We start from the raw sequence: 18,485 nt of genomic DNA, 5'->3' as shown, positions 1-18,485 counted from the left end.
CCAACAATAAACTCTTATTCAGCATGTGGCTTCTCTAATGAGAATAATAATAGGAAAAACATTCAGAAAGAAAAATACCTTCTCTTTTGAATGAATGAAGGTCTCCAAAACAAATGATGTGCTGAGCTGGAAAAGAAAAAAAAATAATTTATTTCCAGATCTGCATTTCTCAACAATGTTATTCACAGTATTATTGGAGAAACACAATTCTTTAAAATATTTGGGCACCTTTTGAGACTTTTTTTTTTTTTTTTACTAGAAAGCACTTTTGCAATGGGGGTTTCATTAAAAAATTTGAGCCATTTGACTAGTCGCTTTTATGTATATCAACTTATTCTGCGGTCTGCTGTATACTAACCGAGTCCATCAGTGAGACTGCTTGACAGCAAGGTTTGTAACACTTCTCTCTTCTGTGGAACCAACTTCTAAGCCGATTTATGACCAAATCAATATTTTTCGATTTTAATTTGGTCATAAATCAGGTAAGAAGATCATTCATCATAAAAAGGAGATTTTTGTGTACTCATCGTAAAAATCTCTTTCTCTTAGCCTCTACTTGGGGGACACAGGACCATGGATGTTATGCTGCTGTCCACTAGGAGGCGACACTATGCATAATCTGAAAAAGATTAACCGTGGCTCTTCCTCTGCAGTATACACCCCTGGACGGCGTCAGCCTTCTCCAGTTTTGTGCAAAAGCAGTAGGAGGAACGTGACATGAATAACATATTCATTGCCTATAAGAAGGCAACTATGTACGAGCTCAAGCAAACAATATGAGAACTCGACAGTAACAAAGGCCCGGAAGGGCAACAGGGTGGGAGCTGTGTCCCCCAATTAGAAGTTAAGAGAAAGAGATTTTACGGTGAGTACACAAAAATCTCCTTTACTCTGTCGCCTCATTGGGGGACACAGGACCATGGGACATCCCAAAGCAGTCCCTGGGTGGGAATCAATGGACGAATATTGTGCAGACAGGCCGCTACACTTGGGGCACCGCCGCCTGCAGAACACATCTACCCAGGCTCGCGTCCGCTGAGGACTGGTTATGAACCCTGTAGTGTTTAGTAAACGTGTGTAGGCTAGTCCAAGTGGCCGCCTTACACACTTGTTGTGCCAAAGTGCTCAGGAGGCCCCTACCGCCCGTGTAGAGAGTGCCGTAATACCGGCTGGAAGAGGAGAATTCTTAAGGCGGTAGGCGTCTTGTATGGTGGATTTGATGCACCTGGCAAGGGTAGCTTTGGAAACTGGTAGACCCTTGTGGCCGCCTTCCGGAAGAAGGAAAAGAGAATCAGACCTCCGGAAGGACGCCGTCCTAGACACATACATATGCAATGCCCTGACAAGGTCAAGCGTATGCAGAGCCTTCTCCACTATGAACCGGGACCGGACAAAAGGATGGCAGAGAAATTTCCTCATTGAGGTGGAAGTGGGACACAACCTTCGGAAGGAAAGATGGGACCGTACGGAGAACTACCTTGTCCTGGTGAAAAACCAGGAAGGGCCGTCTGCAGGAGAGTGCTATCAGTTTAGACACCCTACGTAGCGAGGTGATTGCCACCAGGAAAACCACCTTCTGGGATAGAAGGCGGAGCGGGACCTCCTTAAGGGGTTCGAAGGGTGGTTCCTGCAATGCTGTCAGGACCAGGTTGAGGTCCCACGTTTCTAGTGGCCGTCGGTATGGGAAAACCAATCGGGAAACCCCCTGAAGAAAAGTCCTTACTTGCGGCTTGGTAGCAATGCGCCTTTGAAAAAGCACTGAGAGGGCTGACACCTGGCTCTTAAGCGAACCCAGGGACAGCCTGGCCTCCAGACCCGATTGGAGAAAACCAAGTACTTTGGGTAAGGAGAAAGGGAGTGGAGTCTGGCCACGAGATTCGCACCAGGTAAAGAAAGCTTTCCAGGTACGGTATTAGATCTTTGCAGGGGCTGGCTCCCGTGCCCTGATCATGATTCCAATGACGTCCGGCGAGAGCCCTGCCTGGGTTAGAACCCAGGTCTCAAGGGCCACGCCGTCAAATTGAGGGCCCCTGAGTTCTGGTGATAGAACGGGCCTTCTGATAGAAGATCAGGGCGGTCAGGGAGACGCCAGGGGGCGTCTACTGTAAGTTGTACGATGTCGGCGTACCATGTACGTCTGGGGCAGTCCGGTGCAATTAGGATGGTTGGAACTCCCTCTTGCTTGATAATCCTCACCACCCTGGATATCAGGGGGAGAGGTGGAAAAATGTACAGAAGCTGGAACTGGGTCCAGTCCTGAAGAGCATCTGCTCCGGCGACCGCGGATCGTGTGCTCTGGCCATGAAGTTGGAGACCTTGGCATTGAAGTGGGATGCCATTAGGTCCACACCGGGGTCCCCCAGCGATGGCAAATCTAGCAAAAAATTTCGGGATGGAGAGACCACTCTCCAGAGTCTATTCCTTGTTGGAATGTGGACCGCCGAGAGAACTGACCCTGTGTCCTCTGCCCAGTGGAGGATATGTGATACTTCTCGCATTGCCTGGGTACTGCGGGTCCCCCCCTGGTGAATCACATATGCCACAGCGGTGGCATTGTCAGACTGTATTCTGATGAGAGGCTGCCAGTAAATGATGAAAGGCCCTCAATGCCAGGAGGATGGCACGAATTTCCAGGATGTTGATGGGCATGGTCGCTTCCACTGGGGACCACTTGCCCTGTGGTGTAGGTGCACTGCACCCCAACCCGTCAGGCTCTCATCGGTGGTCAGAACCTTCCATTGGCCTATGAGAAAGGATTTCCCCTTTGCTAGCGAGGTTGGCTTGAGCCACCAGTGCAGGGACCTCTTGGTTGACGACGTTAGCCGGAACTCCCTGTCGAGAGAGGAAGGGTTTTTGTCTAAGGACTTGAGGATGGCTAGTTGGAGAGGCCTGAGGCGAAACTGGGCAAATGGGACGGCTTCTATTGCTGCCCCCATCCTGCCGAGGACTCTCATAGCAAACCAGAGAGATCGAGGGGGTTTGCGGAAGAGGGTGCGAACTCCTAGGCGGAGAGCCAGTGCCTTGTCCTTGGGAAGGAGCACTAGACTCCTGGAGGTGTTGAATAGCATTCTCAGGAAGGTCAGAGACTGACTCGGGGTTGGTGATGACTTTTGTAAGTTGACTAGCTAGCCCGTGCGACTCAGAGTGTCGATTGTAATTGAGACGCTGAGCTTGCAGTCCTTGAAGGTGGGAGCCTTGATGAGTAGATCGTCCGGGTAGGGAACGACTACTATGCCTCTGGAGTGCAGGACGTCCATGGTGGCTGCCATGACCTTGGCAAACACTCTGGGAGCCGTGGCGAGTCCGAACGGGAGAGCCACGAACTGGTAGTGGTCCTGGTCGATTGCGAACCTGAGAAACCTCTGATGGGCAGGTGCAATCGGTATATGTAGGTATGCGTCTTGTATGTCTATGGAGGCGAGATATTCTCCCTTCTCCATGGACGCAATGATGGACTGAAAAGACTCCATGCGGAAGTGACGGACCCGTACATATTTATTGAGTTGTTTTAGGTCAATATGGTCCGCACAATGCCTCCTTTCTTGGGGACTACAAATAGATTGGAGTAGAACCCTCGGAAGCGTTCGGCCGTGGGGACCAGTACTATGACTCCTGCTTGAAAAAGCGAGGAGACCGCTTGTCGGAAGGCACGAGCCTTGGCCAGTGGTTTTGGGGGGGGGGGGGGGGGGGACAGAAAGGAAGAATCGGTCCGGTGGGTTGGAGGTGACCTCTATCTTGTATTATTATTATTTATTATTATTATTATTTATTATTATAGCGCCATTTATTCCATGGCGCTTTACATGTGAGGAGGGGTATACATAATAAACAAGTACAATAATCTTGAACAATACAAGTCACAACTGGTACAGGAGGAGAGAGGACCCTGCCCGCGAGGGCTCACAATCTACAAGGGATGGGTGAGGATACAGTAGGTAGGGTAGAGCTGGCCGTGCAGCGGTTTGGTCGATCAGTGGTTACTGCAGGTTGTAGGCTTGCATCCGCAAGACACTAGTTCCCTGACCCACCTGTCTTCTGTAATAGGCAGCCAGACTTGATGAAAGAGCAAAAGTCGGCCGCCTACGGGTGTGGCGTCTTCCGGAGTCCGTGAGCCATGATGAGGAGAAAGTCTGAGATTTTCCTCCTCTGGTCTTAGACTGGGCTGCTTTTGACTGCCAGGTCTTGTCCAACCTTTGCGTCGACCGTGAGTTGTCCCTGTGTGGGGAACGGTTACGATTTTGTGCTGGACGTGAGACGGACCAGCCCGAGGAATTCCGAAAGAATCAGAATCGAGTTTGGTTACGCTTCTTGTAAGTGCGTTTAGGTTTCAGTAGGGGAAGAGAGGTACTCTTACTTCCGGTGGCGTTGGATATCATCGTGTCCAACTGTTCACCAAAAAGTCGCCCACTGAGGTAGGGGAGGTGCGTGAGGGACTTCTTTGAGGCTGCGTCCGCTTTCCATTCCCGCAGCCAGAGGATACGCCGAATTGTGATGGCGTTTGTTGCTATCCCTGCTACACCCCTTGCTGAATCCAGAGCTGCATGAAGCATGTAATCTGCTACGACTGCTATTTGAACCGCTTGGTCCAACAGCTCAGGAGCGGATGCTTGGAGGCCAGCTTGTAAATTTTTGGCCCAGGCCAGAATGGCCTTGACAGCCCAAACTGAAGCGAACGTGGGAGCCAGGGTTGCCCCTGCAGCCTCTGAACAAGCCATGCGTTCTACCTGCAGGTCTGCTGCATCCCTGAGGGTTGAGCTATCTGGCAGTGAAAGGAGGGTCTGTGCTGCTAGTCTAGAGACTGGGGGGTCCACTTCGGGTGGGTCTGTCCATTCCTTGGTATCCTTCTGTGGGAGGGGTACCTCGCCTCCAGATATTTGCGATTAGCGAATTTTTTTTTTTCAGGCTGTGAGAGCTGCTTTTTAAGGATCGCCTTAAACTCTGGGTGGTTAGAGAAAACCATAGGCGGCTTCAGAGGTCCTTCAAAGGAAATCTTGTGTTCTGGGGCCTCTGGTGGCGGATCAGAAATGTCCAGCACCCGATGGATGGAAGAGATTAAGTCCTCAACTAGCGCTGTATTGCTAGGAGGGATCAGGATCAGGGACCCCTCCGTTTCCTTGTCTCAAGTCACAGATGCCTTCCGAATCCAGTGCATCACTGAGGTGTCCCCTGCTGGGTGAGCTGGGGTGGAGGCCTTCTCTGGTCGGTGATTGTCTGCCCCTGGAAGGGGACGGTCTAGATGACCTGGAACAACGGTGTCTTTCCCTAGGAGGGGATGACCGTGTGTTATGGGATGATGCAGATGGACTTGACCTATGGGTCTGCTTGTGTCCTGACCTAGATGTGCATGCGCCAGGGTCATCCTGTCCCTGAGTCAAGCTCTCCCTTTGCTGGGTAGCGGTCCTAGCCGAGGCATGACTCTGCAGAGCCTGAAGCAATGTGGAGATTAGGTTATCTATAGACTGCGTCATAGATTGCGACATCTGAGTGACCCATTCTGGCGTGGCATTAGACACCGAAGCATTGGCAGGGGCCTCTTGAGGCTCTGACACAGTAGTTTGAGTGCAGTCCTGGCAGTGTGGGTACGTGCTGCCACTGGGGAGAGCAGTCCCGCAGGCTGTGCAGAATGCATAATAGCAGTCCTACGTGGTTCTCTTGGACCTTGAGCCCGGCATAGTGCACAGAGTGCAAAAGGGCTGGCTATGCAGAGCACCTTACAGGGGTAGCTATGCAGAGGAACCTATAGGGGAGCCTTATAGGGAATATGGATTCACAGCCGAGTAAAACAATCCAGCTGTGATCTTACCCCACCAGTTTGCTCCTAGGTCCAGCGCCGAAGAACCACAGTCCTGTGCCCCTCGGAGACTGGCTGGCCTGGTCCTGCTGACTGGGAGATGCAGGGTTAATCCTTGCTGCAGTAGAAATGGCAGCCAAGGAGAAGAGGCAGGAGGAGAAGAGGCAGGGGGAGAAGGGGGCGGAGAGCTGAGGAAAAAGGCGGCAAAGCTGTGTAAAAACGCGACCTTTCTGTCTCGATCCGCCTCCTCTGTGACACTGTAGAGTGTCATATTTGTCATCCGGGGGGCAGAGAGGAGGCGGCGGCTTCAGCTAGGCCAAAGCTGCGGACTAAATTAGATGCCTGATGCCCAGAAAGGCTCCAGGCCGATGCGGAAGTCCGGGAGGGGATCGGATCTGAACCGGACCCCCCCCCGGATTTAAAGGCAGGATAGCGGTGGGGCTATAAGCGGAAGGGGGGCCCTGTGAGGGGTCCCCCTGAGGCAGTATAGAGCTGATGCTGCCGCAGATACAGGGGCGCAGGGAGCCCTGTGTCTCTATTGTGCCATTCCTGCCTGCACTCCCCCCGGCCCCGACAGGAGCCCGCAGCTGGGCTGGGGTCCCTGGATGCAGGCGCAGTGTGCTGGCCCATTGCTGGGAGCTGCAGAGTGCTGCCTGTACAGGCCCTACCTGAGGCGTCTCAACCTAATACCCCCAGAGGGGGATTAGGGAGGGTGCTGCTATGACCTTCAGGGAGCTTCATCCTCGCCTCGACCTCAACCCAGAAACCAAAAGGAATTAGGGAAGGAGGGGGGTCTCAACTTCGAACCAGCACCCGAGGGACTGGGGAAGGAGTGACATAGGGTATAGCCATCTCGACTTCAACCAGGCACCCCGTAATAGGGGGCCGAGGAAGGAGCCATGCCGCGAGTCTCACAGGAGACCCACTTTTCTTCATCTGTAATCCGTAAAAAATCTTAGGTGTGCCTCCTATGCGACACTAAGCAAAAACTGGAAAAGGCTGACGCCGTCCAGGGGTGTATACTGCAGAGGAGGAGCCACGGTTAATCTTTTTCAGATTATGCATAGTGTCGCCTCCTAGTGGACAGCAGCATAACACCCATGGTCCTGTGTCCCCCAATGAGGCGACAGCGTAATAGGTAAGGGATATATACTCTCCTATGTGACTGGTTTAACTTCTCTCATTCTGCACTCAATTATATTTAGTGATACTTTAACACCATAGATACCAAACAGACCACAAATTTTAATGGAAAACTGCAAAAATGCATAGTAAATTAAATTTACATGCACTTAAGTTGAAAAATGAATCCACAAAAGTGCCTATATTCCTAAAAAAAAATGGAAAGATCACAGTAAATAGTTATCTGGCTGACTGTGCAGGAACCTGGAATCATAATCCTCCCTTTAAGTCAGCTCCACAACTGATCCCATATGACACCACACAGTACCTTTAATGTTTACATTACACTGTGGTTTTGTCCCTCGGACAATTTTGAGTGTTCCTGATAGATTTTTTTTTCATGCTGATTTCAGAAATTACTTCAGATTTTTCTTATCATGCAAGTTTTTTAGTAATGATATGAAACATAATAATATTCTGTTTTAATTCTAAAAACAAGAATTCACTGTGCAACAAATTTCAGGGAAGTTTTTGCCCCCTGAGAAAATTTTATTGTATCCTATAGATTTTGATATGCTGAACACCAATATGTAATCCAAAAGTCTATCACGTAAGGTTATTAACCCCTTCATGACTGGAGCTTTTTCACTCCCCTTCTTTCCAGAGCCATAACTTTTCTATTTTTCCATCAATATGGCCGTGTGAAGGCTTATTTTTTGCAGAACGAGCTGACGTTTTTAACGATACCACTTATGTGCAGATACGTTCTTTTGATTGCGCGTTATTGCATTTTAATGCAATGTCGTGATGACAAAACAAACCGTTATTCTGGCGTTTTGATTTTTTTTCAGCGCTACGCCGTTTAGCGATCATGTTAATTTTTTTTTTATTGATAGATCGGGGGATTCTGAACCCGGCGATATCAAATATGTGTAGGTTTGATTTGAAAAAGCACTATCTTGTAATCCGATTGTAGTGAACTTCTTATTATTAGGCTATTTTCCGCAATTAATGCGGCCCGAACCGCTACACGCACAGACTCCAGTGAGGCATCATTTCAAAGCTAGCATCCACGAGAGGTGTGCTAAGTATTTTTCGTGTCGATCGGATTTGTAGTTTTTTTTTTTAAAATCGCATTTAAAAAAAAAAAATTCCCATAGGAATTAATGGTGACTTTTCCATGAGCCCCATCTTGACCTTCCAAAGATGGCAGCTATGCAAATGTACGGTGTCCATTTTAGGACATGATCATTTATCAAAGTCAAACATCAGAATAAAGGGACTCCGAAACCCCGACACTCCGAAACCCCGACACCCCCTCACCCTGACACCCTCTCACCCTGACACCCTCTCACTCTGACATGCCCCGTCCACCAAATCGGACCCAGATTGACCCCGCCCCCAAAAATATTTTTTTTGGGAACGAACTTTCGTACGCACCTAAAGTGAATATGAGCACACAAGGTTTGTTACTAATAACGAACCTCAGTGATCGGTTCAGCTCAGCCCTAATCTTGACACATTTAAACTTCACCTTATATGTTCTGGGGATCTTCCACATGTTGGCCCGTGTCAGATCTGCAATTTCCATTTTTAATTTGATCTTACATTTTCTGAAGATCAAAATAAAATGGGCCCTAGGAGGCGCAAGTGGCCTCAGCAGGTCCCCAGGGGTTAAGCTCAACCCTGAGGGGCTACAACTACCAAACCAGCGCCTGAGGGGCACCCAAGTGTGAAAGTCTTGCAGGGGCAGCCCGGGCACCATTCCAAAGCACTATCTGTAGTTCCTTCAGGAAATGCCCATCTAGTTATTATTATTATTATTTTGATTGGGGGCGAAAGGGGGGCGATTTGAACTTTTATTTATTTTTTTTTTTTTAAATTCTATATTTTTAAACACTTTTTTTTTTACTTTTGGCATGCTTCAATAGCCTCCATAGGAGCCTAGAAGCTGCCATAGCACGATCGGCTCTGCTACATGGAGGTGATGCTCAGATCGCCCCTATTCAGCAGAATTACAGGCTTGCTATGAGCGCCGACCACAGGGTGGTGCTCATAGCAATTTGCCATCAACAGCCATAGAGATCTCGAGGAGACCTCTGGTTGTGATGGCAACGCAGCAATGACCCCCGATCATGTGACAGGGGTCATCGCTGCGCATATTTCCAGACTGGCGTCCCGAAGTGCATTTAAATGCCTGCTGTCAGAGTTTGACAGCGACATTTAAATACTTAATAGGCGCAGGCGGATCGCGGTTCCGCTCGCGCCTATTGCCGGCACATGTCAGCTATTAAAAACAGCTGACATGTTGTGGCTTTGAGGTGGGCTCACCGCCGGAGCCCACCTCAAAGCGGAGGATACTGCCAGCTGACGTACTATTCCGTCAGCTGCCAGTAAGAGGTTAAGAAACAACAGATTATAGTCTACATTATGACGTCCAAGACACTACATACATGTGCATCGATGTCAGTAGCAAAAGTAATTGTTCAAAAGTGTTTTGCAGACGACTTTCGTTATCGATGTGCAAATGATGTAGGATATGTTCCCTGGAAATAGGAATGTTTGTCAGTACTCTTTGGCAAGGGGCTACAAAGCCTAAAGCAAAATGATGGGTATATCCTGAAACACCAGGTTACAACATTCTAGTGACTAATGTATTGGCCAATATTTGTTTTGTTAATCTCTTATTTACTATAGAGTATGTTGCTTGTGCAGAAATGGGCATTACCTTGGCAGTCATTAGTGATACGGCTTTGGGATCTGGTAGGGTGCTCGGTATACTGCTGCAAAGCTGCCACATAAACCTAAGGAACAAAATGAGAAAATTTAAGTTCCCTGCATGTTGTAAAGAACAGAAAGGGACACGTACTTTAGAATGCTTACCCAAAATAAGTGTGCTCAAAAATGTTCTTGTCCTGAAGAAATTGCATGTTGTCATGCCAAATCCACTGCAAGAGATATTTTCAGAACTTGCTAGAGTACCATGCTTCATGATATTAATCAATAGCCAATGACACAAGCTGTCCTCATCTTTGACCAGTAATGGATAAATCCGCTAACACTGCTAAAGTGACTAAAAGACTGGATTTGTATGCAATTCAGCAATACCCAATATATGTTTGTGACCAATAGTAAAGATTTGTACAATCGGATTACAAACCTCGAGAAGTTCTGATGAGACGTCAAACTTTACTTCCTTGCTGATTTCCTCTTCGGGTTCCACACGTTTATAGAAAAGCATATATGCACTGTGAGTCTAGATAGAGTCATAAAGAAATATTTAAAAAAAAAAAAAGATAAAGATCTGCTTTGACATTAGTACAGTTTTTAGAGTGGCAAAATTGTGAAAAGGCAGCTATAGTAGGTGTGTTTTCTGGTGAAAAATCCATGACACTCGCATTGTCCTGGTAGAATGTGCAGGTACAAAGAAGGGCGAGAACTTTTGTCTTGAGCCTTTAGAGTGGTAGGCCTCATTTAAAGGGAACCAGTCAGCAGGATTGTGCACAGTAACATACATAGAGGGGTCAGGTTGGCACAGTTTTCCTGATTAAAATCATATCTTGGGTGCTGAAATCCATCTTGTGGTTGTTTAGTATTTATTTGTAGTTTTCAGTGTATGAGATTCTTTTGCACTGTGCGGCGTGTGTGTGTGTGTGTGTGTGTGTGTGTGTGTGTGTGTGGGGGTCTTCATGTGCTGCTCTGCTTACATATTCATCTGTATAGCTTATGACAGGTCACTAATCGCTCAGTGACCTGCCCCCTAATCGCTTAGTGACCTGCCCCCTATTTTACTAACTGTGTATCTCATTGTTTAAAACAAACAAAATGACATTCATGATGCAGGCGCCGAAACTGTGGCATGATAGGATCTATAACATCCATATTTTCATTTTATTTAGTCATATTAATTTCTTAAGGAGAAAAAAAAAACTTAATCAAAATGGTCCCCCCTATTTTACATAATTCTATCATCTAGGATCTTAGAGAAGAAAGGGCCAGCCTGCAGATAAGGCCTGTATGTTGCTTACTCTCCGGGATGATGTTAGAGCCACATGGAGGACCGTTTTGAGCGACAGGACCTTGAGGCAGACTGAATCAAGAGGGTCAAAAGGAGGACCTGTTAGGGCTGATAGGACCAGGTTTAAATCCCATGGCGCTAGCTTCTGGCTAACCATTGGCCTAGATATTGCAGAGGCTCTAATGAATCTCTCCTCCCATGGTTTGCCCGCTATATTTCGATTATATAGTGACCCTAGTGCAGCCGCCTAGACTTTTAAGGTGCTGGTCGCCAGGCTACAACCCTTTCTGCAGAAATTCCATTATTGCAGTGATTGGAGCCCCATCCTGAAATCTTACCCGAGGTGGACAGGAACTTTCTCAAGGTTTTAACATAAGCCCTTGTGGTAACAATTTTCCAACTTTTCAGCAGGGTGGAAACCAAATATGGAGAAAAACCTCTATCCATCAACAGCACCCCTTCAAATTCCATGCTGTCAAATGAAAGATCGCTGGCTGACGGTGGAACACCGGTCCCTGAGAAAGAAGGTCCGGAGGTTCAGGTAGGACCCAAGGATCAGGGATCGACAACATCCTCAGCCAGGAAAACCAAGTTCTTTTTTTTTTTTTCTCTATCAGTATTATTCTCAATTTGTCCTCCCTGACTTTCCGTAGAACTGCTGGGATGAGAATAACCGAGGGAAAGTCATATGTCAGGCTCTGAGTCAATGGGATCGTGAAAGCATCTAATGTCTGAGGGTTCCCTCTGGGATCTAGAGAGCAAAAAATTTCCACCTTTTTGTTGTTGACATTGGCAAACAGATCTATAAACGGGAGCCCCCACATTTCCAGAATCTGTTTGAAAACAAACCGATTTAGAGTCCACTCGCCCTGTCTTAATTGAGTGCAGCTCAAAAAATCTGCCTTTTTGTTTTCTACGCCCTGAATGTGTAGTGCCGATAGGGATAGGAGATTGAAAATCTGGGATGTTATGTCCATTAAGGCCCGAGATCTGGTTCCCCCTTGATGGTTTAGATATTCCACTACTATCTGATTGTCCGAAAACACCCGCACGTGATGACCATGTAGAATATTAAGGAATCGCAACAGTGTGTAACTTACTGCCAATACCTTTTTTTGGTTTGATGATACCTAAAGCTCTTGGCCTCTCCAAACCCCCTGAGTAACCCTGTGGACCAGGTGAGCCCCCCATCCAGTGGGCTTGTGTCTGTGTTAACTATACGGGGCACCTTTCTTCACCCAAGGGACCCTTTGGACAGATTGCGGATATCTCTCCACCAATCTAGCTGTGCCCACTGAACTGCTGGTAAACAAGCGGAAAGGGAACCCAGAAGGGACATGGCCTTACTCAAAGTCATGGAAGGGCTCTGAGACTTTCGACACCAGGTCTATAATTTTTCCCTTTTTCTGCACTGGGAGTTGACACTCCTGCTTCTAGAGTCCAATATTAACCCATGAACTCCTGCACCGTGCTTGGCTCTAGTCTTGATTTTTTCAGGTTTAGGAGCCAGCCCAGGTCTACTAGGGTAGTCATTACTCTGTTCAGCTGCTCTCTGCAGTGTTGAGCCGAGTCGCCCGTTATCAAAAAATCATCCAACTAAGGGACTATCAGCATGTCCTGTTCTCTCAGGTGCGCCATTGTTTCTGCCACTAATTTGGTAAATACCCGAGGGGCTATTAATAACCCGAAGGGGAGGGCTTTGTATTGGAAATCCCTTATCTCCCCTTTTATGGTAACTGTTACCCTGAGAAACCTCGGAGTATTTGTGAATGGGAACATGGTAGTAAGCATCGCTGAGATCCAGAACCACCAAAAAACAACTCGGAAACATTATTTCTCCATCGCCTCTCATTGGGGGACACAGGAACCATGGGTGTATGCTGCTGCCACTAGGAGGCTGACACTATGCAAATAAAAAAGTTAGCTCCTCCTCTGCAGTGTACACCCCACCGACAGGAAGTAGGATATTCAGTTTAGCTTAGTGTCATTTTCAGAAGACGTTATCTTCTCGGCCACAGGTTAAGACCTTCCTGCAAGGAGTGGCCAATGCTATTCCTCCGTACAGGGCCCCTGTGGACTCTTGGGATTTAAATTTGGTGCTGGACGTTCTGAGGGTTTCCCCTTTTGCGCCTCAGGGAGGTTCCTTTGTCAGTTCTATCTTGGAAGGTGGCCTTTCTTGTGGCCATCACTCCTATCCGCTGCATTATCCGAGTTGGCGGCACTTTCTTGCCGACCTCCTTTCTTGGTTATCCACCAGGACAAGGTGGTGCTCAGGCCTCCGCCTTCCTTCCTTCCTAAGGTGGTTTCCACCTCAACGAGGACATTGTTCTGCCTTCCTTTTGTCCAGCTCTGACTCATCCCCTGGGGTGATCGTTGAACAAGCTGGACCTCATCAGGGCAGTGAGGATCTACCTGGCTAGAACGGCCGCTTTCCGGAAGACAGATTCTCTTTTCGTCATTTCTGATGGCACGCGTAGAGGCCTGCCGGATTTTAAGGCGACTATTGCTCGCTGGATCAGAACGGCAATTTTGGAGGCTTACCGGGTCAAGAACAGAGTGCCCCCTCCTGGGATAAAGGCTCACTCTACCCGGGCAATCGGCACTTCCTGTGCGGTACGCCACAGGGCTTTGTTTTGCAAAGTGGCAACCTGGTTTTCCATCCACACGTTCGCCAAAATTTACGAGGTCCATACCTATGCTTCGGCGGACGCCAGCCTGGTCAGAAGGATCCTGCAGGCGGCAGTGGTGGGTCCTCTGATCTGATGGAAGTCTGTTTTTCCCGCCCTAGGGACTGCTTTGGGAAGTCCCATGGTTCCGGTGTCCCCCAATGAGAGGCGATAGAGAAAACAGGATTTTTGGTTGCTTACCGTAAAATCTGTTTCTCGGAGCCTTCATTGGGGGACACCGCACCCTCCCAAGATGAACAGCTCTGTTTATTGTGTTATACTGTTAACGTTGGAGTTCTTTGGACACACTGAGTGTTTGAAACTGTTAATCTGTGGAGTGCTGCGGATTTTGTTGGCGCTATATAAAGATTACATTATTCTTTCTCTTTTACATGTTGCTTCTCCTACTGCTTTCTCACTAACTGAATATCCTACTTCCTGTCAGTGGGGTGTACACTGCAGAGGAGGAGCTAACTTTTATTTGCATAGTGTCAGCCTCCTAGTGGCAGCAGCATACACCCATGGTTCCTGTGTCCCCCAATGAAGGCTCCGAGAAACAGATTTTACAGTAAGCAACCAAAAATCCTGTTTTTGACTGTCGACTTCATTGACTCCACCATTAATTTTTGAGCCCTCACATAGCCGTTTAATTTCCGCAAGTTTATGATTGTCCGGTAAGACCCATCTGGTTTGCCCAGCAGAAAAAACGGGGAGTAGAATCCCTACTTACTTTCTTCAGGAGGGACTACCTGAAGAACAGCTTTGTTTACTAGGTTCATAACCTCGCATTCTAGGGCCTCTTGTTCCTGTGGAGAGGACCGCAAGTGAGTCACGACAAAGTTCTGGGGAGGGAGTGGAAATCTATCCGAAGGCCAGTTCCAACTAGATGCAGTATCTAGGGGCTGTTTCAGATCTTTTCCCAGGCTGCATGAAAACGGGATAACCTTCCCCCCACCCGCGGAAAAACGTCACTTTGAGTATTTCTTATCTCGAGGAGTTTCTGAAGTGATAACCCTTGTCCTTCCTCTTCTCTTCATCCTATCTACTCTGTTCCCTAGGGCAGAGGTGTCAAACTGCATTCCTCAAGGGCCGCAAACAGGTCATGTTTTCAGGATTTCCTTGTACTGCACAGGTGATAATTTAATCACCTACACAATGATTACAGCACCTTGTGCAATGCTAAGGAAATCCTGAAAACATGACCTGTTTGCGGCCCTTGAGGAATGCAGTTTGACACTTCTGCCCTAGGGGGCCTTCAACAGAATTTTCTGCTCTGAAAGGACCACTTAAGCGTGAGGGTGACCAGATTAGGGAACCCTTTTTCTTATTCCCTGTTTTTTGAAGGATATCATCAAGTGTTTCCCCAAACAAAAACTCTCCTTCACATGAGATTGAACATAATTTCAACTTGGTCTGCAACTCTCCCGGCCAGCATTTGAGCCAGAGAGCTCTACGGGCTGCATTTGAGAGAGCTGCAGACTTGGATATTAACCTGAGTCAGCTGAAGAATCTGTTAACAAAGCGGCTGCCTCCATATTAAGGGAATGGACTTTAGTACCTTGTTTCTGGGTACCCCATTTCACAGCTGCTTTTCCAACTGATCCACCCATATCATCTAGAGGTACAGGTAGCCGCTATAGCGGGCCTAAGATTACCCCTGCTGATTCCCATGCTCCTTTAAGAAAAGTGTCAACCTTTTTGTCTAAAGGATCTTTCAATGTTCCCATATCTTCAAAGGGGAGGGCAAATTTTTTTTAGAGGCCTTGGCCACTAAGACATCTAACTTTGGGGCTTTATCCCATGATGTTGATGCGTCATCCTTAAAGGGGTATTTTCTTTTAAGGGAAGGGCTTTCAGCCCCATAGTAGATCTTACTGCCTTAACCAGACTTTCTACGTCCTCTAGGGACAAACAGTGGCGCCTCCCTTTCTCATCATCCGAGGATGAGGAGGAGTCTGATATGTCTGAGCCTATGCCCCGAAGCTAGAGGACTCAGACTGGGAGTATTTGAAGGCTTCTTTTTTTCTGTCCTTATGCCCCGTGCGAGAGAGATTTAAAGGCACTTTCGACCTCCGTTTTGATTACTGATCTCAGCTCAGAGGTGAAGTCTGGGGTTTCTTTGCATTGCTCTTGTCCTATGCAAGAGTAGCATAGTTTCTTATCCAGGTGACAGGTAGTGGTTTATCACACATGGGGCAACATCTGTGCTTTGCTTTTCCAAATCTCTTCCTTCCCAGTTCTGGAGGAGGGATAGGATCTAGTAAAGGTCTTTTTGGAGATGGTGATTAATCCATCGTGCCAGATTTCCTGCTACTCTGTGTGCAGTGGCCACTGGACCATCCACTTCGCCTGCCTGCAGCAAGATGTCTTTTAGCCTGCTGTGGCTGCGTCATTGGTGGCTGCTGCTGGTGGTGCTGCGGTTTGCTGTCCTCCATGTTTACAGTGACTACATGCAACAGGGAGCATCTGCACACTTCCCCTTTTGAATCTGCCGCCCAGCCTAGCCCTACTTTTGTTCTGCCCCGGAAGCACATCCTCTTGTGGCCACGTCATCAGGGGGTGCCTCAGCGGAGTCCACGCATGTGTTGGCCGGGAAACCCAGAAGCCTCGTGCCCGTCAGGAAAAGCAGAAGACCCACGTCCTTCTGCAGAACGGCGGCGGCGCTCCCCCTTCAAGACTCCTTTGGTCCCAGCGGTGGCGGCCTCAGGCACACAAGCCGTGGCCTCCCCGCTGCAAGAACCCAGACTAGCCAGCCCTGGATCATCTTTATCCAGAATCTTCACTCCAGGTACCGCCGAACTGAAGGTTCCCCCATCAGGGACAGGAAGCCAACTTAAGCGAGGGAGAGGTACCGCCCTTTTTATCTGTAGGTTCCCTGTCCCTGAAGGGCGGATCCCTTCGGGGGGGGGGGAGGGGGTTTGTTTGGCTTGTGGGTGTGTTTGGGGAGGGAGAAAAAAAAATTCACATTCATCAGGCAGGCGGCAGCACCTGCGCTGTAGCACATTACGTTTGATAATATGCCTGTTTTCATTTTATTTAGATGTATAGTTTTGTAGTAAAGAAAAAAAATTCAAAATGGTGCTGGAGGCCGTGCCTGTGCAGTAGCATCTATCACGTTCGAATAGATGTTACTGAGCAGACACCGCTATTTTGCTAGGAAAAAAAAATAAGGTTATCAAGATGGTGCCGGTGCAGTAGCATCTATCGAAACGTGATAGATGGTACTGCGCAGGCATTACCGGTGCCATTTTGATAAGAGTATTGTTTAAAAAAAAAAAAATTGAATGAGGAATATGAATTTTTTTTAAAACAATAATTCTATGCAGAATGTAAGACAGGGGGCAGGTCAGTGAGGGATCAGGGACCTGTCAGCAGTCTGCATTATGAATAGCTATATATAATCAACCACTTATTGATCCCTATACTATCATTGTGGTATACAACCAAATCCTAATCCCAAAACAAGTCCCAAATTGCCATGACACGCAATCGGACTAAATACACACTGTCCTGTAATATTAAAATCAATAATATTTATTAATAATTCACATAATAGAGTAGACAACGGTACATTTTTCCAAAGAGAATAACCTCACCAATAAAATGGAGCGGATTTTATACACAACATCAGAAACACGCCCATGTAGAAATCAATACCCACAATGCCCATGCTTAAACAGCTGCAGTATGAAAGACCACCAATCCAAAATGGAGGCTCAATGAACTCAGGCGATATATGACTAGCTAATCAGAGCACCGCATGAAGACCCCCCACCCCCCTCACAGGCCGGCCCAGGGCACGAGAATCTAAGTAACTGAAAACTTAAACAACAACCACAAGATGGATTTCATCAACCAAGGCATCATTTTAATCAGTATAATGGCGACAATCTAACACTGTCTGTAGGTTACTGAGCATAATCCCGCTGACAGATTCCCTTTAGGCTACATGTATCAGATTTCTGGCTTAATTTGCATTAAACACTGCCTTGCACCACATATTTAGTGTTTTTTTTTTTAATTTACACACACTAAACAAGAGGATGTAACAGATTGTGTCTAAGTGTGCCAAAATTGTACCACGATTGTACCACTATTTGGCAAAATTGTCTGGCCTAAGTAATCCAACCAATAGGCCTCCTTCACACATCTGTATATTTATATATTTATGTAAAAAAAAAAACGTGCTGGTGTCATCATTGTGTTCGCTTGTACCATAAGTGGTTCATCAGTGTTTTTCACTAATGAATCAATCATTTACAAAGCGTCTATACTTTGCAATGTTAAACACATACGGTTCACGAGTGCTTTATGTGTATTCCCAGATCCATTGCCTTGCACTGGACCTGGTCACCCGTGCTAGGACAAACATGGACAGACATGTTTCCGTGTGGTTTGCACATGTAAAAACAAAAACATGTGTATAGCAGCACAGGTTATAATGGGAACGTGTGGTATCCATGAAAAAAAAAGACAGGTGCAATAGATTTCCCTGGGCTTAGACAAAACAGTGTAAAGATAACAAATTTATCAACTACCACAAGCTAGTTTAATAAATTCAGAACATTACATAACGGTATAGTCTATTTGCACCACCTAAAATTAGGCAGTTTTAGTAAATTGGGCTCAACTAATTTTGCATTAAGTCTTTCTTTTAGCACCATTTCATTTCCCTTCCATGATTCATGGTGGATTTTTTGGCCATAAACCTACAGGGAATCCACATCAAAAATTTCCATGTTTTCCTGCTTTGCATTTTACACTATAAATTGTAAATGAGACATTCAGTAAAAAACTTTATAGAAAATTGACCTGCTGCATATACTTAAAACCTGCACCATGTCAATTTCCGGAGCATGAGGATGAACTTTGTTCACATCTTATCCAC

The 18,485-nt window shown here is 47.1% G+C and overlaps 1 protein-coding gene across 2 annotated transcripts in view; it reads right to left on the bottom strand.

Moving 5' to 3' along the window:
• Window positions 1-18,485, bottom strand: part of USP34 (ubiquitin specific peptidase 34) — a 282,270-nt gene that overhangs the window by 59,953 nt on the left and 203,832 nt on the right. For both annotated transcript variants that reach the window (XM_069768887.1, XM_069768888.1), the window contains 4 exons: window positions 10,074-10,169; window positions 9,797-9,861; window positions 9,642-9,717; window positions 79-126 (listed from right to left, as the gene is read on the bottom strand). In XM_069768887.1, coding sequence (XP_069624988.1) covers window positions 79-126; window positions 9,642-9,717; window positions 9,797-9,861; window positions 10,074-10,169 — 285 coding nt within the window. The remainder of the gene's footprint in view (window positions 1-78; window positions 127-9,641; window positions 9,718-9,796; window positions 9,862-10,073; window positions 10,170-18,485) is intronic.

This window comes from Ranitomeya imitator, chromosome 5 (genome assembly GCF_032444005.1).
Source record: "Ranitomeya imitator isolate aRanImi1 chromosome 5, aRanImi1.pri, whole genome shotgun sequence".
NCBI classification, from domain to species: domain Eukaryota; kingdom Metazoa; phylum Chordata; class Amphibia; order Anura; family Dendrobatidae; genus Ranitomeya; species Ranitomeya imitator.
The sequence above is the reverse complement of the archived record's forward strand: the minus strand, read 5'-3'. Positions and strand labels throughout refer to the sequence as shown.